This window comes from Abramis brama (genome assembly GCF_963993115.1).
Source record: "Abramis brama genome assembly, chromosome: 5".
NCBI lineage: Eukaryota > Metazoa > Chordata > Actinopteri > Cypriniformes > Leuciscidae > Abramis > Abramis brama.
Window position 1 is genome coordinate 11,810,590 of NC_139967.1, and position 25,775 is coordinate 11,836,364.

At 37.7% G+C, this 25,775-nt stretch overlaps 1 protein-coding gene across 1 annotated transcript; it reads right to left on the reverse strand.

The window, feature by feature from the left end:
* Window positions 1–321: 321 nt before the first annotated feature.
* Window positions 322–24,663, reverse strand: trpv4 (transient receptor potential cation channel, subfamily V, member 4). The gene is made up of 17 exons (XM_084115721.1): window positions 24,455–24,663; window positions 19,002–19,107; window positions 17,118–17,557; window positions 15,673–15,848; window positions 13,402–13,554; window positions 11,397–11,537; window positions 6,920–7,218; window positions 6,641–6,820; window positions 6,169–6,327; window positions 5,186–5,278; window positions 4,883–4,956; window positions 4,221–4,386; window positions 3,244–3,310; window positions 2,848–3,152; window positions 2,224–2,351; window positions 2,014–2,126; window positions 322–1,848 (listed from the first exon to the last, which is right to left on the reverse strand). The coding sequence occupies exons 2-17, from the start codon at window positions 19,008–19,010 to the stop codon at window positions 1,736–1,738; spliced, it is 2,616 nt and encodes an 871-aa protein (XP_083971847.1). The 5' UTR covers window positions 19,011–19,107; window positions 24,455–24,663; the 3' UTR covers window positions 322–1,735.
* Window positions 24,664–25,775: the final 1,112 nt, after the last annotated feature.

Genomic DNA, 25,775 nt, shown 5'->3' on the forward strand with positions numbered 1-25,775 from the left:
GATGCAAGTTAAGCTCCATCCACACACAAAAATAAAATCAGCATTTTTTAAGTCATTACATCAACCCCTCTCATAATTTGAGAGGGGGAACAGATTTCGACAGCTGAACTATTTGCCGTCGGATTCTGTTCCCCCTATGTTTATTACACAATAAGGTTCAAAGATTTATCGCATTGCAGTAAATTACTTGCCTCAATAGTCTAGTGGTCAGAACCCTGACAATATTTTTTTTTTAGCTGTGGGCGACCCGTTCAAGTCCGTCAAACTTTCTTGATACTATATGTCCTATCATAATAAAAGGCAAAAAAATATATATTCTTTAAACAGAGAAAAAAATTTATTAAGGAAACCAATTAAATGATTTAAATATACAATAAGTAGTCTAGAAATTAAAATAATCATCTGAAAGAGCAGCGTTGTCTTATTTGCAGAGAGTAAGAGTGGGCGAATCAAAATCTCTTTATTGCTGATGAACAAAAATATCTGACGGTTGGAATTATTAGCACATCCAATTTAGGACATAAAATAATGTGTTTATGAACAGCAGCATCAAACATCTAACATACTCAAAAGATAATACCGGCTATCAAGAATATATTAGCATGTATTTCTGTACATTCTTCTGATACCTAATCTATACTTAGTGTCTACTGTATAAATAAAGGATATTTAAAATGACCAGAGTGTGGAAATCAGGCCAGGAAATCAAACAAAAACAACACACAGAATCCTATTCCAGTTCATGGACTTCAGAAATAATGCAAAAAGACCTAAAAGCATTGAAATGGTCAGTTTCTTAAAAAAGAAAAAGAAATATTATTTATCAATCATGTGCAATAAACTACAGCATATAGACAATGCCTTTTGTTCTCTGTAAAAAACAGTATATACAATATTAAAAATACGCCAAAAATATTTGCCATTTTGTCACTTGACATGGGTTTACCAGCGAATAAGATACTGAACCAGTCATTACCAGTATCACACCAATGAAGTCACACTATTGCCAGCATACTGAGGTGAAAATAGCATACTGCTGCTGTCTGGCATTGTGCACACTCCTGGTGTGGGTGCCACATCTGTTTTCTGCATGACCTTTATTACAAAACAAAGCCAAAGGCCAAAACAGAGCAGCATTTTTTGTCTTTCCATTATGGTTGGGCAATATAACAAAAGAATAACAATAAGATTTTTCATTAAAAAGACCATACTTTATCACAAGGCACATTTAACACTGTTGTAATCTTATTGATTAAAATATAACCTTTTCCATGTAATCCACACACACACACAAAAAAAAAAATCAGCAAAAATCAACAGAGACATCCAAGACCCTGTGGAGTGTTTTCGTTTTTTCTGGATCAATATATAAACTTTTTGTTTGTAAAATAAAAATGTTAAAATCTGTTTAGAGAATCTATTGCACACACCATGAAAAACACTATAATGTTAATGACTATATTTTCTAACATATCTCTCTAGCAACAATATGGATTGACCTACAAATCAAAAGTGTTCCTGAGTGTCTCATGGGTCCACATATACATGTAAAATACCATCATCATCCAAAAAAAGAGAGAGGATATTTTCATACTTCATAATATATACAGCTGTTCTCCCAATAGTGATTAAATACTATAGAACTATTGTCAGCTTTAATAAAATACATAATTGTCTGGCCGGTAAAAAAAAGTTTCAATGGATTGTCGCCCTTTGAAGTCCTTAGCGTTCAGCTTTAGCTTTCAGACTTATGTCTGTGTCTGCCAGTGAGAGGCTCCATCTCTACGGTGTGATCTCTGGAGCTCCTGTTCAGGTCAACCACTCTTGGGACGACCGTGGACCAGCGATCTGTTGGTGCAGTGGAGAGAAATTTAATTGTTTTTTTACTAATTTGGGAACAAATTGTGCCCAGAAGTCATAAAATAAAATTCTAAAGAAGCATAACATTTTGCTAAGGGTTTATGTGCTGATGTGATTGTGGATGTGAAAAATCCTGCCAGCTCATTTACAGACCTCGTCGAAGGCCCCGTCCACCCTGCGTTTGATCGTAATAGTCTTTCTGGCCCGGATCCTCATTTATGATCCCTAGATTTTGATTCCAATGGGACCACTTAACCTCGTCCACCCTATAGCATGGAAAATGAAGGCCCATAACTCTGGTAAATGACTTGAAGGGTTATGCTGCAATTTAATGAATGAGTAGTGGATATCTTGTAGTTGTACCTGAAGCACCAGCGTTTGTCCGGCGTTCCATCCAAGCCCTTGCCGACAGTCACCATCTCTCCAACCCGGAAAGACCTCCGCAGACATACTGGGAAGGACCGCTCAATATCTAGGATAGTAGTGGCCCACTGACGCAAACAGAAGGAAAATTACATGTTGGAGATGAAAGGCATTTATACCCACTGAATGCTGAGGTAAAAGTCCTTAGACTGAAGATAACAAAAAATTTAAGGTGACTTCCTGTCTGATGGGCATCAAAATAAACCATGGCAACAACAACTTGAAGGAATAGTTCACCCAAAATCTATCATTATTTACACTATCTCCCATGTCATTCCAACCTAGCATTTTTTTTTCCTTCCAAAAAAAAAAACAAAAGGAGATTTGTAATTAAAGTGTGATGACTCATATTGACAAAAAGGATACAAAATACAAAAGTCGTTTGGAGCTTTTATGATACTTCTATGTGCTTTGCCCTTTAAAATCTCAGACATTTTGTCTTAAATTTCTTGTGTTCCAAAGAGGCATTAAAATAATATGGGATTGGAATGACGTGAAGGTGAGTAATTGATTTCCATTTAGGGTCAAATGACCACAATACAACAGCCTGCCGCAGTTTCTCACCTGCAGTTTCCAGATCTTCTTGCTCTCTTTGGACACCTGTCCCACTGTCTCCCCCATCAAAGCGATTAACATGTTGAGTAACAGGACGAAGGTGAGAATAATGTAGGTGACCAGGAGAATGAGGAAGACAACGGGATACTGTGCGCCTTTCAACATGTTGTCCAGTTCTCCAATGCCTATGGTCAGCTTAAACAGGTCCAATAGGAATTCGCTGAAGGTGTTTGTATCTCGGCATTCTGGGTATTTGGGGCAGTTAACCATGCATGTCTCCTCATCAGGGCAGATGGTCAGAAGTGAAACTAATGCTGGTGCGGAATACAAAAAGAAAATGTCAGTCACTAATTACAGCGAATATACCATAAAATACCAATAATTGAAGTGTTATTACTAGAATACCTGATGCATAGCCAATCATGAAAAGCACATAGACCAGCAGGAACCGGAACAAATCTTTGATGAGAATCTGAACATAATATCAAAATTGAAGACATGATGAGTAAGCATAATTACACTAAAAATATGAGAGGACAGTAGACCGGCAAGCATGCTAATTATTCCAAGGGTTGTATGTGGTTCCCAGCTGTGATGTAGTCATTACTGGAAACAACAGCTTATATGCTTAACTATGGAGACTTGCTGCTGAACTTAACAAGCAGGCCAGTGTTGTCTAATTCAAGAAGATAGGATTTACAAATAACATCTTAGCCTAAAAAAAAAGTGATTGTTGGGGGATAATATAACATTAACTATATACAGACATATGAATACGTTTCATCAGTATAGCACACTATTGGTAACTTGCACTATATTTACATGGTGTCATTTTGACATTTTCATTGGACCTTACTAAGAATTAAAAATTCTCTCTCTCTCTCTCTATATATATATACACACACACACGGTATATACAAGCTTGGGGACAGATTTAGATTTAATTTCTTAGATTTTTTTTTCAGCAAACATGCATCAAACTGATCAAAAGTGATAGTACAGACATTTATAATCATACAAAAAATCCATTTCAAATAAATGCTGTTATTTTCATCTTTCTGCTCATTAAAGAATACTGTATAATGGTTTACTCTAAACTATTAAGCAGCACAACTGTTTTCAACATTGATAATAATAAGAAATGTTTCATGCGCTCCAAATCAGAATATTAGAATGATTTCTGAAGGATCATGTGACTGAAGACTGGACAGCTTTGTTACCACAGGATTAATTACATTTTAAGGTATATTAAAATAGAAAACAGTTATTTTAAACTGTAATAATATTTCACAATGTTACTGTTTTTACTGTATGTTTGATTACAATTTGAGAAACACAATTTACAATCACTGAATTAAATGTATACGGTGCTTAATTCATACCTTCTGAATCATGATACTGTAAGTTCCAGTGAGTTTAAGACCTCTGGTAAAATAGAGGGTGTTCATCCAACCTAGAACTAGAGCAAACACCATCACAGACAAGTAGGCTTCAATCCCTGACAGGTACAGCGCTGCGCTCACCAGCACCAACACGGAGTAGATGAAGCTGATACAAGGAAACACAAAGGATTGGTCAGCAAGGAATGTACAGTACTTGTCATCAACATACTTCAACTAATAAGGTTACCATTTGCTTTGAGTTTACTGGCGACAAATTAGCAGCTCAAAACTGATAACTAAACATGTTGTGGCCTCTGGCTGCTTTCGTATTTTGTTACTTTGAAGGTTACAGAACGTCTTTGAATCCTTATTTGCCTCTGTTGCCGAGTTTCATTATGTAAGATTTGCTTTTCAAATGTAAAATGCCTCACTGGTTTAGCAATGCCACATATTAATTATAATTAACATAAACATATCGTTGAACTGCAGTCATCTTTGCTGAGATTGTGCTGTTTTTATGCAAGGAGATTAACTATTAAAACATGCCAAGAAAGGGCTTTTGGAATTAATTAGACAGCTCAATTAAAAAGAGGGAGAAAATCGCCTTAGGGAAAGACATTGAGAGTAAAGGAAGACACAAAGAACGGGACCGAGTGTCTTACTAGAGAAGTTGAAAGGATCCATCAATAAATAAAGAATTCACCCCCGGGCATTTCTTCAGGAAAAGGTCCTTAATCTAAATCAGGAGAGAAAACCAAGAAATGCTGCTCAAGATATTTAGTGCTAGCTAAAGAGGAAAGATACGGCAACCAAAAGAAAACAGAAAGAACGTTAAGAGTGAATTTGGGTAGCACAACACACTGTAAGAAACATACACACCGCTGTTCTTTCAGCAAGCTGAGATGGATCTTAAAAATGAAAAAACTGTATTACAAATAGTATGTTATTGCGTATGTAAAGCTTACATTTGTTACGAAGAAAAAGACTCCAGATGCCACTGTTATGATCTCCCCTGCCAAACGCACCTTGTCTGTAGTGGTGTTGTAGGTGTAAGGGGGCTGTGGAGGAATAAGATTTAGGAATCAACTACAGACCTGTTCATTCCCAGAATGCATCTCCACCACATGGTCACCAAAGCTGCATTTATTTGATCAAAAAATGGTAACACTTTATTTTACCGTGTCCTTGTTACACATTACATGCAATTACTATAGTAATTACTATAAATATAATTTCATGCAACTAACCTTAACCACACCCCAATTCTTACCCTATAATAAGTACATGTAGGTATTAATTATTTCTCAGTATTTAAATATATAATTACACTGTAACACGGACACCTTAAAATAAAGTGAAACCAATAAAAGTGTTACATAAGCCTTACCCTTCAGAAATCATTTTAATATGCTGATTTGGTACTCAAACACACTTAATATTATTATTGCGCTGCTTAATATTTTTTGTGGAAACCATGTTTTTTTCCCAGGATTCTTTGATCGATAGAAAGTACAAAATAACAGCATTTATTTGAAATAGAATTACTTTGTAACGTTATAAATGTCTTTACTGTCGCTTTTGATCAATTTAATGCATCCTTGCTGAATAAAAGTATTAATTTTTATTTATTTATTTTTTTAAGAAAAAAAAAGAAAATCAAACTAACACCCAACTTTTGAACAGTGGTGTACATCCTGTACAGATAATATATGGAGAAGATGGACTACTCATAGAAAAATAAATGGAAGAAAGAGTAATATAGCCACTGGTTTTTAGCTTTATTTGAGCTAACGAAGCTGAATTTATAATCCCATTGTTTTTCTGATTTGACTGGCGAATTGAGCAAACGGATGAACTACTAATATGACTGGAGATTAGGGGGCAAAGGCCATGATGGCCGCTGACTGAGTGAACGGACTTGTCTTAAAGGGACTTAGACTGTACTCACTTTTCCCACTGATGGGCGATAATAGGCCACAAGAGTGAAGATGATCATGGTGACAAGGTAGGAAACCACACTGATGTAGAAGGACACAGCAGCAAACTTCTGCCACTTGGCCCTCAGCAGCTCATTTATCGGCTCCACCGCCAACATCTCATGGCGATTCTGAGGGTCCAACCAATAAAGCATGTCAGAAAGATAAACACAGAAATGGCCACCAACATCATGAGGAGGAGGAGGACAGTTTCTTGATGATTGTTATTTGTCTGTATTTTTATACAATTTCCATAAATGCTATACATGTATGCTATTCTATACATTTATTATGACTTGCACAAGTTTATGTCTCATCATCCAACTTCCGCTGTTTACCTGCAAGGCCTCTAAATCACACACGTGATAAGATCACAAAATATGGAGCACCATACAGTGCACACACAGTCTATCTTCCACATCTTTTGTCTATCCACATATTCACCTCAATCTTGCTGTTATAGACGAGTATCTCCAGAACAGAGACTTCCTCTCCGCAGGTATCCAGGGAAGACAGATCATACAGGTTGGAGTACACGGGTCCATAAGCCCAGTCCTTAAATTTCCGGGAGAAATGCCGAGCCTCCTCATCTTTTATCTCTCTCCGGATGATGTGCTGGAACACCTGTGGAGAAAAAACGTTTGGTTTGCTTTGCCATTTCCTACCATGCTTTCCCAATGCAAGTCCCTAGCGCTGAATTGCTGGTATAAAGCAGTCTCCTACCCCAATTTTGCCCAGCTTGGCGGCCATCATGAGAGGCGACATGCCATCATTGTTGAGCACATTCTCCAGGTTGCAGTCTGGGTAGAGTTTGGCACAATTAATGAGCAGAAGGTCGTACATCTTTGTGACAAACCGTGTGTTGTCCCGAGTGTTGTCAGCAATATGGACCAGGGCGTGCAGAACTGTGTTTCCCCTCGAGTCCTGTCTCCGCATATCTGCCTTCTTGTGGCTATTCTCGGTCAGGTAACGCACCATGTCTGGTTGGTTGGTACAAGCTGCGAGTGAGAGAGGCAGCTCACCTGTAAAATGAGAAAGAGACAACATAAACACTTTCAGTTGTCAATTTTTCTATATCCTAATACATTTTTACATATGAAGACTTCAGATGCAAAAGCCTCTAAGTGCCATCTGAAATTTTCTTCTAAAATTAGCATTTTTTTCAAGCTCATATGTTTAAGTTCAGTAATTTCACTTTAATGACAATTAATAGGTCATCTTCATTGCCGTTAAAGTGAAATAACTGAACATAAACATACAAGCTTGATAAAAATTATCTTTCTAGAAGGAAATTTCAGATGGCACTTAGAGGCTTTTGCATCTGAACTCTTCATATACTACCTTTCAAAAATTGGGGTCAGTAAGATTATAATACTGTCTTTCAGCAAGGACACATTACATTTATCAACAGTGAAAGTAAAGACATTTATAATGTTATATTTTAAATAAATGCTGTTTTATATTCATAATTAATTTTCTTCAACAAGGACACATTAAATTGATTAAAGGACTTTTACTGTATATTTTAAATAAATTATGTTCCTTTGAACTTCCTATTCATCAAAGAATCCTGAAAAAAGGCTTCATGATTTCCAGAATAATATTAAGCAGCATAACTGCTTTCAACATTGATAATAATAAGAAGAAATGTTTTTTTGAGCACCAAATCCGCATATAAGAGTGATTTCTGAAGGATCATGTGACACTGTTATATATATATATATATATATATATATATATATATATATATATATATATATATATATATATATATATATATATATATATATATATATATTTTTTTTTTTTTTTTTTTTTTTTTTTTAAACGTCAAATTTTTTAATGCTACTGTATTTAGTAGACACTTATCAAATGCATCATTTTAGTATTTTCCCTGAAAAACAAAAAAAGATCAGTTTAGACTAGAATTATGGGTTATCCTGGTCGTTGACCATTAGGATCTGATAAATCTGGCTGCAAAAGGAAGTCTTGCTGGTTAAGCTAGTTAAAAGCCTGATGGGGACAAGCATCCCCAACACAAAAAACACTGTCGACCAAGGTCCTATGGAGCCAGGGATATTTCCCGCCTGCCCAGCTATTAGACTACAACTTCCAGATGTTCCATTTATCATTTTCCTTTATTAAACACCCCGATGAAGAAATACAATTAGCCTCTAAAGTCAATCAGCCCTTTGCAGGGCTCACATAACAAATGTGCTTTGATCTAAATGTCACCATTGGTATCCAGTGCTCAATTAGTGCTCGTCTCATGAGAACCCATCTCAAATAGGAAAACCAAACCGAGAGACTTGAGAGTGAGCTGTTGCCAGGGGTGACAGATTATTTTCATGTCACTTCTTATAGAAACGCTTCCCTCTCATTGATTTGCACGCGCTCAGAGAGCGGTTAGTGTGACTGCTAAATCACATTAGCTGTCAGTGCTCTCAGGTTGGCGCTCACGTCACCGGGAAGCTCCGCGGCGAATGACTCCCTTCGTGCTCAGATCAGGGGGGATTAAACACTGACAGCCGTGTCTAATACAAATGAAAATAATTTACAGGTGAATAAAAGAGAGATGGAGACTCCTGGCAGGGCACCAGAAAAGATAATCCTATTCTGTCATCCTTGGATTATTTTAAAATAGTTTTGCACCTTTCAATCAGCTCCAAAGCAGACGTCTTGTTTTGTGGTTTGAAAATTGCGAGATGTAAATGAGGTTCATGAAAAGGGAATTCAAATTCTCAGCCTGATTTTATTACAAAATCCCAGTTTTGTAACCACTGACGTCCTGGGAGGATAAACTAGAATAGTTTAGATTAGAATATTTATCATGACAAAAGAAACGGCGGGACATCGGATTTTATACCTCAGGAAGTCATCACAAAGTTTACAAAGACAAGCACAATAAGATCAGGAACATGAATTAAAGTAAATAGGGTCAATTTTGACAGACCTGTAGTAACACACTCTGGTCAACAGGAGGCAGAATGTGTTCAGGCTATTTTTTTTATATACTTCAGGACATCATCAGGCCTCCTAAATATAAGACCCTTTTATTGTATTTTCCATTGCAAACACAGAGGCTCCTTTCACTCTCTTACATCCTTAGTACATCCAGCACTTGTTTTATTTGTGACATAATGTCTTGTTGGTTTTCTTCTAAGCTCCAGAAACCGTCTTACTCACAGCTAAACATTTGATCAAAGTTCAAATCAAATCAAAGTGTATTTATAAAGCACCTTAAAAAACACAGTGTGTACCAAAGTGCTGTACAATTTCAAACGGATTAGATAAAACACTGTAAAAAACAAGGAAAGAAATAATACAATATAAAAATGAAAATGAAAAAAATAATACTAATAATACTAATATAAACATAAAATCAAAGCCTAACGGTCCTTACAAAGTAGCAAAGGCCTCATCAAACAAATATGACTCTTAAGATATAATAATGAATGCATAAACTGTGTAATACTCCTCACATTTGCCAAACATAGCACAAAAGGGAGGATTTTAGGAAAAAGGAAATAAAATCACCTGATCTTCCTATAGGAACAATTGGGTTTATAAATGTATTGTTTATTTATCGGCAAAGTCACGAAGGCTAGGCTGCTGATGCTAACTGTCTCATAGAAAAGAATTACAGGTCAAGACCTCTAGGAAATCGCTTTAATCTCAGTTTCAGAACAGAGCGTTAAAAGCATGTAATATACAGTATGATAGAGCAGAGTGGTCTGGATATGCTCTTGATATATCCTGCACAATACTCTGAAAATACACTCAGATTGCAAATATATTTAACAATATTAAACTATATTCCTTACCTCTCACTTTTAAAAGTTCAGTTCACCCAAAAATGAAAATTCTGTGATTCTTCTTCTGTTAATGTTTGCTGATCAATGTTTATATGTGAATAAAAGCCTAAATTAAATTTGTGAATAAAAGCCTAAATTAAATCTGTTCATCATATAAAGCGATTGTGTCTCTTCAGAAAATTTGGACTAAACCGCTTGATTCATATGGATTAGTTTTATGATCTCTTTATTAATTTTTTGAAGCCTCAAAGAGGTATTTGCATAGCCGTAGATGTCAACGGAGGGACAGGAAGCTCTCAGATTTCATCAAAAAGATCTTCATTTGTGTTCTGAAGATGAACAAAAGTCTTACAGGTTTAGAACTACATGAGAGTGAGTAATTAAAAGGGGTCATATAATGGTACATGCACTTTTACAAGTTGATTGAACTGAAATGTGTGTTGGCAGTGCCTGTACACAACCATCATATAATGATAAAAATCCATCCAGTGGTCTTTTTTTAATCTCCTTATATGTTTTCCCCCGTCCCTCCCACGATTGTTAATTGACAGCAGCGTTTCAACACAGACCCGCTCTCGCTCGTGAGCGAGCTGTCATCATAGTCCGCCATTGTTGATACGCTGGAGCACTGTCTATGAGTAGAATGGCGTCTAAGCGATTGCGGTGTTCTGTTCTTGGGTGTAATAATGAACACAGCAGTCATTTTGATGTTCCTAAATCCGAACCGCTGAAGACGCAGTGGCTGAGTTTTGTTTTCGAAGGGAATATTCCCCACGATCAACGTCAATGCTTTCATGTTTGCGCGAATCATTTCACACACCAGACTGCTTTATAAATGAGGGTCAGTATAAAGGTGGTTTTGCTAAGAAGCTGCTCCTGAAAAAAGGATCGGTACCAACTATTCGTGTTCCTGCTGCACCTCCAGAAGAAGTGAGTGTAACGTTTTATTAACCTTTATATTAATCTTTGCAAATCGGCATTACGGCATGTTTTCTATGTACAACGTTCTCAATATAATTCATAATCCCAAGTTTATAATGAACAACGCGTTATGGTTATTGTGTTATTACAAACTGTGTATGCACAGAACAGAGGGGCGGGGTGAGCAAAGCTCATTATCATTTAAAGACACATGCACTTAAACGGCGTGCTGAAAACAGAGCTGTTTTTGACCAGGTAAAATTAGTGTTTTCTTACAATACTAATAAGAATTTTTAATTAAAGTGTATTACAAACTTTTCATTTAGACCCTAAAGAATCATAATAACTTGTACAAAAATGGCATTATATGACCCCTTTAATGACAGAATTTTCATGTTTTTGGGTGAACTAAACCTTGAAGACGGTTTAAAGCTACAGAACAAAATCAGAATCAACAAACTCACCAAAGTAGAAGTATCCACCCTCCTCTCTGGGCTGGAAGAATCGGCCCCTGGCCTGGGCATGAACATCAGCCCCCTTCTCCACCAGAAGCTCCACATACTGTTTGCATCGTCGCTCTATGGCGATATGCAGCGCCATCTGACCTACAGACACGCCATATTTTTATTGTAAATAATCAGAAGTTCATCATATGATAATGAATTGACCATAAAGTCGAAACCAAAGCACTCTGTGACATTACAGGAAAACCGATATCTATGATACACCTTATCAGACAGAGCAACAGGAAGCAACATGATATTATTAGATACTGTCAACTTATTTTACACAAGAGGAAGTACTGTAATATGAAAATAAGATAATACAGCCTATGTTATGTGCAGAGCCTGTAGTTTTGTATTGAGTGTTTGTGTGAGAGCTCTAAATGACATAAGAAAAACTGTTTCCAATGGAGACTAGAGTTAACTATATTTATTTTTTATAGTCCTCAGATTTAATCAACTAATAAAGATTTCCTGACTTAAAGTCTAAGTTTAAGGAAGTATTTTATCATACACTTGGCTAAACTAAGAAAGGAATAACCTTAAATAACTTTTTTTAGTAATTCATAGATTTTAGTAGTTCAGTGCATCTATGGGTTTTGGCAGTGGGTCTACAAAAGAAAATCTGTTGACATACAGAATTAGGCTATCTGACACCTCCTCGAGGACTGGAATTAAATCTGGCAAACAAACTGAACCAACGTGTGAGTGATTGTATCCTGAGGAAATGAGAGGCAGACTAAACAATGTCTGCTTTAACATTACTGTGTATTTTGAGAAGTGCAACTTCCCGGTATTAATAATGCTGCCATCACAAACCTGCCATTTACAGCATTTGAAGAATTAAAATTAAATAAGAATGAAAATTAGGGTTAAATAGAAGTCTACAGCCAGAACATATAAATAAAAATGAAATGATTTTATAATACACTAGCATTCAAAAGGTTGAAAATGTTTTATGTTTTAAAAGAAGTCTCTTCTGCTCACAAAGACTGCATTTATTTGATCAAAATACACTAAAACTAGTAATATTGTGAAATAGTATTACAAATAGTATTTTCTATTTTATATTATTTTCAAATGTAATTTATTCCTGTGATGACAAAGCTGAATTTGTAGCATCATTACATTTTCAGTGTCACATGATCCTTCAGAAATCATTCTAATATGCTAATTTGCTGCTAAAATGTATTATTATCAATGTTGAAAACAATTGTGCACCTTATTTTTTTGTGGAAACCATGATACATTTTTTAAGGATTCTTTGATGAACAGTAAGTTTAAAAGAACAGCACTTGAAATAGAAATATATTTGTAACAATGCAAAAGTCATTAAATCCATTTGAATCACTTGTAATCAATTTAATGTGTCCTTGCTGAATAAAATAATTAATTTCTATAAATGTATAATATATAAATATTTTTAAATAAATATCTTTTGTCACTTTAATTGATATAGAAGGGAAAAAAATGACATGAACTGGACTGTCACCCGCATGAACACAAGTTCAACGTATCTCAGCTGCTAGACCACAGTGCTGAAAATGTAAACATTAATCTTTTTTGTATCAGAGGGAAAGGAAAGTTTATGTACTGTCGGGTGTGGCACTGGCAACTTCAAATGCCCTAAACCTAGACAGGCTGACAACGTTAAATTCAGCAGTGTTTGTGAGGACTCTTTGTACTGAACAGGGTGGAGGCTGCAGGAAACCCATCGTCAACTCTGGGGTAACTTCTCTAACATTGAGCTCAGTCAGAAGCGCATGTGAAACTCCACCGTTGTGCTCATATTTCATTAACCTGCTCAGGGTGGTGCTGGAAGCTGCTCAGAGTAAATGTTAGCTCATGCCACACTAAAGATTTTGGAAACTTTTAAGACAAATTATGCTTGAAACTGGTCCTAACGGCTGATTTTTATTTGTATGAGTGTTGAATCTGGTCAGTTTTTAGTGGCTGGAGGACTCACCCCTATAATACACATCTCTAAAGGGTGTGTTGATGAACTCTCGGAGGCTTCCTGTCTGTTCAGCAATGTCCAACAACACAGGGATTGTGTCATTGTGACCATTGTGCAGGTTTAGAAGTGCTTTTGGTAGACACGTCTTCCCTGTAGAAGGTTCTAGAGAAAGTAAAGAGAAGAACACCAGAGTTTTACATTTTATTTAGAAAATCTGAGTTTGCACCAAGTCTGTATGATATTCTGGCTCAGTGTCCCTAAGGTATCATCCAGAAAGTGCACATTTTAGGACTGGTCCCTTAGAAAAGTACGTAGTAGGGGACAATTTGCACGTCAGGATTTAATAATTAACATTAGGGGTTTGTTCTAATTGCTAATCCAAGACATGAAAGTAATGTCAATGTTTTCCTTTCTTTCATCAAGGCATCAAATTTTCCTCTAGTTTCCAAAACCTGATTTGCTTCACTCATGGGTCAGTTTAAATTTAGTCAGAGTTGTCTTTTTGATCCCCTCAAACAGAATCCTTCATTCCATTAGTGACAGTTTGCTGTGATTTTTCACTACTCTCTGTTGAGTTTGCTTGCCACGAAGTAAACAGAGGACCCCACCTTGCAGGGTTCACCTCAGCTTATATAATAGAATTTCCTTTACTACATTAAAAAGGTCCAAGAACAAAAGCCTAACAATTGAACCATGAGGGAAAAGGGTTGCGACAACATTCGATATCTAGAGACAACCCTGTTGATTTTTCATGTATAATAAATCATGGCTTTGTCTTTTTAATAAAAAAGTGAGATCATTATTAAAGCAAGTCCTAATAATAGATTATTACTCACATAAAACAGTCAAGAACAGTGTACAAGTGTTTAATAATTTTTCAGTTTGTATTCTAGACAGCAAACCTAAACAATACACCTATTGCTCTTCACTCATAAGCCCCTTTCACACAGAGATTTTGGAGAATAAACTGATAATGTGACCCGGGATCGTGTGATTTTGGTTCATTCACACTGCCAGTGTGAATCAGGATGTGACATGTTTGCAGACATTTTTTTGTCCTTCCTTTGTTCCTTGATGAACACAAACTTTCATCTTTGTTAATGTGCAACGTGAACGTTGATCTGGGATTTAAAAACCCCGGTCAAATAGTTGCACGATAACTACGTCATTGCGACGACACACTATGTGACACATCTATGACACAACCCTTATGGCATTGGTCCTGCCTTTTGTTCACACAGGGCAAGTTCCAGGACTGATCCCAGCAATGTTACTAGGTCCTCATAATAAATATATATAATTTGTGCACACCCAATAGCTTCACAAATCCAATGATGGGGGCACAGAGATTCTTAGAAGCCTTACTATCTCCCATAGGTGTATTAGACGTAATGGAGGAAGTAGAAGTAACAAGGTATGAACTACTTAATTTCGTGAATTCAACAAGCCAAACTTTTGAAGGAATCAAGGAAGAACATTGAGAACTTAGCTTGACTACTTTGCAGAATAGACTTGCATTTGACCAACTGACTGCAGCGCAGGGAGGAGTCTGTACAATAGTTGGAACCACCTGCACCTACAATATCATCAGAATAATGAAGAGATTAGAAAGTAGGGAAGTAGGTGAAGAAGGCTGGTGGGAAGGGATGACCGGAATGTTTGCGAAGGTAGAACATTACGTGATCATGGTAATAGTGATTGTTTTGTTTGCATTCATTTTGCTTTGCCTTTGGCCATGTGTCATGTCAGCAGTCCAACAGGCTGTGAAGACCACCGTTGGAGCAACAAGACGATACACAGCAGTAAATTAGAATGAAATGTTTGACATTAAATTTGCTTGCATTATATGTCCAGGTCCTACACCTGTAAAAAAGAGCCTTAGCATTAAAATGCAAACGTGATGCAAACACCTGGTAAGTCATAAATGACTTAAAGTGGCCATTGTTAAAAGAAGTGTTTGCACTTATTGTACTCTGTGTTTTTCCACTGTGCGTGAGTGCATCGCATGATACACCAAATATGGAGTCTCTTCAGTATAATTGTTTTTGACACACTTCATCTATATCAAGGTTGTGGTTCATTTACAATGAAGATTTGTCTTGAGTGAACTACACTTCTGTGTCTGCGTCATTCTTGGTCCCTGATCAGTGTCACTCTCTGTGTCTTTGATTCAATAAAGAAGATTATCCATAATTATTTATTTAACACAATTCTGACCATTTTCTGTGATCATCGCTCTGTGTGAAAGGGGCTATAGACTAATCCATTCCCAGAATGCACCTTTGAACTCCTCATCTGTCAGCCTCTTTTCACTTGACTGAAGATACTGCAGGAGACCATCCAGAGCTCTTGGATCTGCTCGAGATACAGCTTCAAACAACAGCCAGCGGTTGAAGACTTTAAAAACAGGGGGCTCTGGGGATCCCTCGTCACATGACATCTCAATCTCGGCCTTCCTGCAGGGGGAAATATGCTCTTTTAAAATTATGACTCCAGTTAAACGTGCTCCAATCAAAAGTATGTTAAGTCTCTTATTTGTATCCTAAACCGTCAATCTGACATTTATTGAATTGCAAGACATGGCTGGTCATGATGTAATATGGCTTCCTTAATGAGGGGGTGACTTGTTTTTTTAGGCAACTGACTAGTCTTCATCTGTGAAGCGAGTGTGTGATCATTTTACACATCTGTATAAAGCATTATTATGCTTTTTTAGCAGAAACATTACTTAGTGCACAATGTATATTGCAAATATAAAATAGCACATGTGCATTCACAAAAACTCTCAGTACCACCCTACCTGGCTTGAACTTCACACTACTTCTTAAGTCACAGTGGACTAAGAAAAAACTTCCATAAATAAGTCTCTGTACTCAGGAAAAACTGACTGCCTAACCGACCTCAACATAAACATTACTCCATAAGGATTGATGGAAACACCAACAGACATTCAGTTGCCCCACTGTGCATGATCAAGAGTGTAAAACCATGAGTAGACTGTCCAAAAGTGACACTACACAATCCGTAAACCATTCAGATCTGATCATAGTCTCATCTCAATTACAAAGCAAGAAGATGATCCCTCTCTGGCTTTTCTTAATTTAAGATTGAACACACTGCAAAGAGTTGTTATTTCATATTAAGCACTACTCAATCCTCAGTCTGCACTCTGTCACCCAGTAAACAATGTGTCCACTCTGTTTATGGCAGTTGCAGTCCTGCTCACTTGCACATGCACAAGGAACATGTACAAAGAATAAACACTTTACTTCACAGTTTAGTTATTTATGAATGTAGTGTTACTGTATTATTATATTATATTATATATTATATAGTCATTTGGTTTTAATTTGTTTTTTAAAACACTAAACTGAACTCACCATGCATTTATTGTAAGGGAAACAGCAACTTTTAATGAGTAGAATGCAAATGATCTGCAGAAGCTGCTACTTAATCAGACAGACGACTGAAGTTTGCACATGTGAATGACTGATTTAAAATGTAAAAAGATAAAAATCTGAAAGGGCAAGAGATTGTATATTATCCAAGAAGCATTTTCGCTGTGGTTCGGTTAGTGCATGTGCTTGGTTAATAAGAGATTGATTCCAACATCTTTCTCATCTCTTTTCCCCTATCTTCTAATAATTTCCTGTACCCTTTGCATTATTGTATCAATAAAAGTGGCAAAAATAAAACAAAAATAGGTAAAAGCTACTGTCTCTCACCCCCGTGGAAGCTTCTTCCTGCGTTTTTTGTGGTTGTTGATCTCCCTACATGTGCCGTAGTCAAACAGGGAGTCCATAGGTGCTTTCTTAGGCCCCGGTGCCCCTGGATATTCAGACATGGTGGACTCAAGAAGGTCCATGGGGTTAGGAACTCCCTTTTTAAAGGCCCCTGGGAACCTAATCCGCGTGTTCTGCTTGTTGTCAGTCTGTTGTCCACGTCGAGTTGAATCCTGGGGCGAGTCTTGGGTTGGCTGTGATCCATCATCATTGTCCAGTAGTTCTGCCAGTGAAGACATAGGGAAGTTGGAATCCCCGTCCGCCAAAATGTCCTTACCCTCTGACGAGTCCTGAGCAGCAGTCCCGGACGGTGAGGAGACAGAGTTTGACTCGGGCATGGCCAGAAGATAGCGATTTAGTAGAGTGGAAGCGGAGAAACCCTGCTGTAAAGTCAAAAATGGAGAGAGTGGACTTTAAACACAAGACAAAGCAATTACTTGATCTCTACATCAGAACCTCTGTAAGTTGATCATTTAAATGGAAAATAATTAAAATAGCTGTTAGGCAACTATCTCAACCAGTATGTCATAATTTAATAATTGCTTACTTAATGGAATTTGTCTAGAGCTTTGGAAACAATCTAAAATTATACTATTACTTATAGTGGTCAAAGTTAATTTCACCAACTGCAGGTCAATTAGTATAGCCTACTTGAAACTTGATCATTTGTTGTCCTGGTTTAATCATATTATTCAGCATGTATGGTACGAAAAGGCATTGCTGCTTCCATTAAATGTTGGTTATAACCAGTGTTAGAGAACTCTGAACGTAAGGAGATGGGATACAGCTTAGGTCTCTCAGTTCACCTTGAGCAAATCCACTTCAGCACGAACAGAACCCAATACTGAAAACATTGCAGAAGAGATGCATTCAAGAAAGAAAGAAAAACATTCCTGGAATAAATCTGCACTGGACTGTGAAATCAAGGAAATATTTTATTCCTGAATGCACAAGAAATATGAACATGCATTCCAGAAATAAGGCTCCTGGAATAATTTGACCCTGTTGGTACTACCAGAACACCTTATGAGCCTGGCCTTCCTCTCTCCCTCTCTCCTAACAGTGTGGGATGTTAGCAGAGAAAGTAATTATTTAATTAGTTCAACAAGGTGTGATTCTTTTGTTTCTGAAGAGATCTCTCCCAGGTAGGTTCACCTCTCGAGCTGAGTCATGGCTGCTCACTTTTCCACTTTGTGTGCCCTTCAAAAGGATGAGGACTCCGTCTCAGGCACAAACTGAGATGGAATAAACGACACCATCGTTACTGTTCGTATCACTCTGTGTTCAAGTGGTGAAGAAGCCTCCGCAGCTGAAATTCAGATATGGTAATAGGTGTTTTGTTTCAGGTATGCTGTAAGTGGTAGACCAATCCCAAAAGAATGGGCCATCTGACCAATCAGAGCAGAGTAGGCTTGTAGAAAGGAGGGGTTTAGAGAGACTGAATCTTCAAATGAACCGTTTTCAGACTCTTACGGTTTTTGTACGCAAGAGTTGGCATCAGTGTTGAGATCTCTTACCAAACATCTGCCGTAACTTTGGGCTGTTAATCAAAAGCATTTCTTACGAAAGCCTTAAACAATTTAGCAAGACACTTTTGCAGAGTAAAGATGGCTTAAATAAAGCTTTTAGTCAGACTTGTTTTATAAACCATTTATTTATACATTATATTCTTTGTTTCTTTAACAATGACATATCAATCATACCATTCTTTCGACAAGAAAAACAACATGAATATACTTCAGAATACCTCACTGGTACTGGAAGTGTCCAGTAGCTTCAATACTCTGAATCTATAGACATAACTACATAGAAATACATGCTACTTACTTCAGTCATTGCTTGTATACTATGTGTACTTCCCAAATGTCAATGTCTTCCGTACTCCAAGGGGGAGCTGGAAAGTGTCAGGGCGTCTGCAGGGGCCCAAACAAAGCTGAAAAAAAAATGTCAGAACACAACAGTCAAACTGAAGCTCGACAAGAAACATGCTGCCGTCTACTGTCCCACATCCCCACAATATTCCCAAGGCTTCTGAAACCACTCAATCATTTACACCTGGCTCATATTTCTTGCTTATGTATAAATACTCAGTTAGCACATATACACATTATGAAATCTTGCCAAGCCCACATGCAGTTCTGGGAGTTAATTTGTCTACTGTGGTTTTGTCCATCTTGGTTTTCTGCCCCACCCTCTTGCAGTTTGTGATTTTGTTGCATGTGTTCTGAAGTGAGAGAGAGAGAGAACAAATACAGAAAAATATTGTGGAATATTATTACACTTTAAAATAATAAAATATATTTTAAAATGTAATATATTCCTTTGGTGGCAAAAATGAATTAACATTTTAAATAAATAATATGACGTTGATTTGGTGCTCACGAAACATTTATTATCATCAATGTTGAAAACTATTGTGCTGAAAAGCAACAGCATTTATTTAAAATAGAATTTGAAGTCTTTGTTGTCATGACAAATTGAATGTATCCTTGATGAATAAAAGTACTAATTTCTTTAAAAAACGAATCTGACTGACTTGCTTTTGAACGGTAGTTAACATTTCATATTAACATTTAGGCACAAATGTGATACATTTTGGTGCCGATGTCATAATGTTTTAATCCAAGACACTTTCTCACAGCTGGGGGAAATGATGCCCCATTCATCTTTTTTTTTCCTCCATACACACATACACACTCCACTCCCACTCCAAAACCTTTGTCCGCATGTCACAATCTATTGTGGGATTCATCTCAGTCCTAAACTGATTCTCTCATTTCCCAGAACAGGCATGACTCACACTCCCTCTGTCCTATTCTATTCCCAGTTCAAGAGGGAAGTCTACTATTGCATCAAATTAAGTCAATGAACCACTGTTGCTGACGTTGCATTTAATTCCAGTGCTGTTTAAACGAACAGTTCATCCAAAAGTCAGTCATCGTTTTCTTAGTCATAGTTTTTCAAAACTGAGTTTCTTGCTTTCTTGGAATACAAAAGAAGAAATTTTACAGAACATTCAAACTGCTCTTTCCCATTCAAAGTATAAAGTAACAAGGGGCTGTCATGCACCAACATTTGTTGTGGTTAAACCAAGAAAAAAAAACCTGGTGGTGTTGCAGTACTGATAGATAAAGGTAAATAAAGATAAAAACAATAATTAAAAATAATTTTAAGAAAATTAAAAATGTCAAGCAATCAATTTTTTACTCATGAAGACACATTGTTCCAGGTTTGATGGCCATGACTAAACGCCGTGACCAAGTGTGATTGCAAAGTTTAAACATGCAGAAGAATGAATAAGTTATAAGAGCTATGGCAGAGACGGCGATTTTTAATTTATAATATTTTATACACAAGCCCACAGCTCATATTTTGGCAATCTGAGACAGTGTCAGCTTACAGGTTTCCGTTTTTCTGATTATCTGTGAGCTCATCACCACAAGAACAACCACTGGTCCTGTTCAGGCATGTCTGAGACGCTCCACAACTGCTCTGAGAAGGCAGTCTGAGGACGTTTAAGAGTATTTACAAAAGTCTACATGTAACAATTACTTTGAGCAGTCAGAGTTAGAGTGTATGATGGACACTTTTTTTTAGCTTAATTTTATGATTACACCCAGTGGGAGGGTATCAAACATGTATGATATTTCGAGGCGATTTAAAGGGTTAGTTCACACAAAAATGAAAATTCTGTCAGTAATTACTCTCCCTCATGTTGTTCCAACCATGTAAGTCTTTCGTTCATCTTCGGATCACAAATTAAGATATTTTTGATGAAATCTGACAGCTTTCTCACTCCTCCATAGGCTTTCAGAGGGACCCAAACTCGCCGGCCCAGAATAGTTATTAAAAACATCGTTAAAATAGTCCAAGTGACTACAGTGGCTCTACATTATGTTTATCATGCGACGACGATACTTTTTGTGCGGAAAAACAACAAAAATAACGACTTTATCCAACTATTAGTGTTCTTCAATGTGGGCCTCCGACGAGAGTTCACGGGAGCGCCAGGACGCATGCGCGAGAACCAGGCGGGAAGGAAGTCTACCGGAAGTTGAAGTCGGCCGGGTGCCGACATCTTGTAGCAGAACTTCACTTGCGTTAGCATCCCATTGACTCCCATTCATTTTGGCGTCACTTTGACAGCGAATAACTTTACATCTGAGGCGTTTAAAGACTCCATTTGTCCATTATTTATTTCTAAAGATACACGACAATGTATAAAATGCTCCATTACCTTGTAGCTTATGTTATGGACCCGTAGAAGCAGTTTTTGTAAAAGTAGGCTAACGATTGCGTCATAACCACGCGACTCTCTGTCGCACACTAGAGAGATTACCGTATAGACGGGAGGAGAAGCTCGCAGGCAATCGGGGGGACGTGGAGGCAAAATGACAATATAATTAATCAGAATACCTAGCAAAAGTTTCTCCTGCTCAAAGCTTATGGACAGCTCCTACTCACACTCTCCGTCTCTGCAAGATTCGGAAGGGAATGATTCAGATTTCTCTTGGCACAGCTACTAGAAGACAGACGGGTTGCTCACGTGGTCCGTGTAACGCTTTGCTCGGTTTGAGTCTGCGCGTCAGGAAAGGAAGTGCTAAGAAATCGCTGAAAATGTGCTTCACTTGTCTCAATTGAGTTCCAATGGGGTCGCTGTGTCCATTTCTTTTACTGTCTATGGCGAGAACTGAGATTACGGCGTTCTTCTTCTACTCCTACTTGTTACTGGCTGCTCACTCCTATTACCGCCATCTACTGTACAAGATGACGCCCCGACATTGCCGGAAGCGCAAAACGCTCTGTTTATAAGCAGAGGAAGACGCGCGCTGTATGTAAGCTATTGAATTCGACACTTATTGTGATTTACGTCTCGATGAACATGATGTTGGGACGTCATCTTGTACAGTAGATGGCGGTAATAGGAGTGAGCAGCCAGTAACAAGTAGGAGTAGAAGAAGAACGCCGTAATCTCAGTTCTCGCGCATGCGTCCTGGCGCTCCCGTGAACTCTCGTCAGAGGCCCACATTGAAGAACACTAATAGTTGGATAAAGTCGTTATTTTTGTTGTTTTTCCGCACAAAAAGTATCGTCGTCGCATGATAAACATAATGTAGAGCCACTGTAGTCACTTGGACTATTTTAACGATGTTTTTAATAACTATTCTGGGCCGGCGAGTTTGGGTCCCTCTGAAAGCCTATGGAGGAGTGAGAAAGCTGTCAGATTTCATCAAAAATATCTTCATTTGTGATCCGAAGATGAATGAAGGTCTTACATGGTTGGAACAACATGAGGGTGAGTAATTACTGACAGAATTTTCATTTTTGGGTGAACTAACCCTTTAAGAACACGCAGGCTGGATCCGAAAACGTAGGCAGTGACTTGTTGCCTCGCTGCCCTATCAGGCAACGACTTTGCAGGAAGCGTCTACACACAAAGGTTCCTCGCGAACATTTCGGACAGACTTCTGAGGCAGCGTAACGGTTAAATGATTTACAGCAAAATAGAGCGAGCTTTGGTGAAAACTAAGTGAATATTTAATGACTACAATAGTAACTTCTCGTTAGAAATGACATCATAAGTGAAAAACATTGATCAAAAATTTACATTTACACACAAACTGACTACCAGACGCAACTTTCAGACGCCATCTTTATTTTTCTAGCTCAACTGTCACAGAATGAAAAGCACAGGATTGTGGGATATCAAAGGCAGCAAAGGATACATCTATGCTGCCTTCAAAAATCGATCAGATGAAGGTATCTCAGGAGAAGGAAGTGAAACTAACATTGCATTCGGACGTGCCTTGATGCCTTCCAACCTTGAAATGCGTCCTCCGAAGGCAGCATTTATCAATTTTCGGATGCAGCCATTGACTGTCTGAAACTTCCCTACTATACTGAAGGTGAAAAACAGTATGTGACAAAATAAGTATGTCTAAATTCACAGTACTCATAAAAGAGTAGGCATAAAGTACCCTGATGAGCTACTATTTCTGGAGAGATTCTGAAGTGTGCATACAATGGACACTTTACTATCCCATGAGGCCACGGAAGAGGATTTGTGAATTGCAGTGAAGCAACACACCTGCCACTGTTAGGTCACATGATAATGACAATATGGCTAATGTAGTACGTCCAGATAATATTCATACTACACACATTCATACTATATAAAATGTACTTTTTTAGCGTTTGTGAAGTAATAACTTATTTAAAATAAGTACCTACTCAAGAGAGTATGCGATTTCGGACGCAGCCATGGTTTTCATTTGTCATGAGTCTCTTCGCAACAAGCTGCATGTTTCTGAGTGATATTGTTGTGTTTGGAATTCATTTAAAGTCTGGTAGAGTGTGATCCTCAGTCGCCAAGTGTTTTACAATCTGTTCAGATTTTAAAAGTCGTGTAGTGTAGTACACCACCGAGCTGTTCCCCAAGCTAAGTTTTCATCTGCCCCTCATGTTTGCTTAAGCGGATGATGGAAAATCTAACACAAACCCCCACAGTTACTGCCTCTGGCCTGGCAAGCGCTATCCAAATACTGTCTACAGCAGTACCTCTACTCTGACCCGAGTCCAATACAGTCCATTATCACCACAAAGAGTGAAAGCAGAACAGTGGAAAGGTTTTGATAAGCTCTGATAACATGGGAGCATGATGGCCTAAGTCATTTTACTGTGTTTTGGGAATTGGAGGAAGCGCTGGTGGTGCATCAAAGACCTAATAAGAAATGCTGCAACAGATGGAGAAAAAGTCAAGCCTATCTACATAGCATTAGATAACAGCTGGAAATGACAGAATCCATCTCCATGGCCTCAGAGGAAGATCTAGACTTCCTTTTCCATGTCACAAGGTCTCCAAAGAGCCAAACAGCTGTGCCTATTATCTAACTAGAGATGAGGATGAGGTTGTGGGAAAAATTTACATGATTCAAAGAGCGTCCAGGGCTGGTTTTGCTGACAGTCCAACCATAGTTGAGCGCATGAAATGACTGTAAAACTTTTAACTTTTAAAAGCAAAATAATAACCTTGATCAACAGATATGTGCATGTCAAACACACACATCTATGTGTCTATGTGTGGATATAAATTGACACTGATTTGGAGATAATCAGGCAGTGGGGAGAGGAAGTTCTGGACATTTTTAACATTACTTTTTCATCTGAATGGTTATAAATTGCTTTAACTTGTTCTAAATTGATCTGAAATCTCTCACCCCTTCGTACAACACTTTTAGAACACTGGACCAGAAGTCATAGAAGAAAAAAAAGTTGCTCACCCGTACAGAAGTAGCCTACTGCTAGACGTTTCTTCTTACATGTACAATCAGTAGTTATTCCGTTTATGAGGTCAGATTCGTACATTCATTCCTCAGGTATCCGTATCCCTTTGTCGGAAACTTTAGAATTCCGCACAAGTGTTTCAAACGGACTGGAGAAGCAGTGTTTTGATTCCCCACCGCCCACTGAATAGAAACCTGTAATGAGCGTAGGGGTGTGGACGAACCATCTTATTCAGACGTAGAAACTGGGATCATTTTTTACTAAGTTCTGAAGCTAAAACAAAACATTCACCGTCTAACTTATGAACTCGAGCTATTTTACCTTTATAGTCTCGTAGGTAGAGGAAATAAGTCTAACTTCACTAAGAAGTTATTTCTGGCGTCTAAAACCGTAAACAGATACTATTCACAAATTTCACATTCTAACCCTCAATATTAGCAGAAAGTTTTTTTTATTATTATTTTAAAGCCTTGAAAGTAGCCTATACTAAATAGGTCATTCCTCTTATAACAAAAGATGTCTAATTTGCATATTTTGCTATTCAGAACGCGTCTAACTTAAGGTTGTCTAATTGTGTTTTTTATCTGTTTGTTTTATCTGTTTGTGTGCATGATTGTAAAGTGGAGGAATAATTGAAATGTTGTGCTCTCATATAGTTTATTATGTTAAAAACTTTTTAAATATACTCCGGCAAACCCGCAAAGAACACATGCATATACTGTGAAGAATAAGGTCATTCATAAACTGGTATGACCGGTTGGTTTGGCACCGCTAAGCTTTTTGTTGTCGGGCGTCTACATGTAAAATGTTGGGAACGGCGCCCTCTGGTGTTCTCCTAAAGCAACAGCGCACAGGAGATTGTAATATATATTACACTCCTGGCCAAAATAAATAAATAAATGGGCCATACCCAAAATGGCTAAACACTAAGCTTTTTAATTTTCTTAACCACGAATTATTGGTCAGGAAGTTAGCTAAATTTAAGCAAATGCACTAGGCCTACTTTAAGCCATGTGTCAGAAAAACATCAAACACAGAATGAAGTTTTTGGCAGAATATGGGAAGTTGTGTGTGGAGTGATGAATCACAATGAAACACGAGTTGCTTGGTGATGCTCTCGAGCGGTGTCTTCCAAAGAAAGCATCTGAGAAATATAATAATAAATGCATCTCAACCGTGAACTGAAGTATGGAGGAAGAGTGTCGCCCCTTTCACTCAGTGCGATGATACACACCTGTTAATCACTGGCAGTGTGAATGAACCAAAATCAAACGAACCCGGGTCACTTTATCCCTGTATTTTCCGGAATCTCTGTGT

Excerpts from the sequence above, each read along its gene's own strand:
- trpv4 (XM_084115721.1), bottom strand. Across the intron at positions 3,311-4,220 it reads ACAGTATCATGATTCAGAAG|ATTCTCATCAAAGATTTGTT; the intron begins GTATGAATTAAG and ends TATTATGTTCAG. Across the intron at positions 1,849-2,013 it reads TGGACGGGGCCTTCGACGAG|ATCGCTGGTCCACGGTCGTC; the intron begins GTCTGTAAATGA and ends CTGCACCAACAG.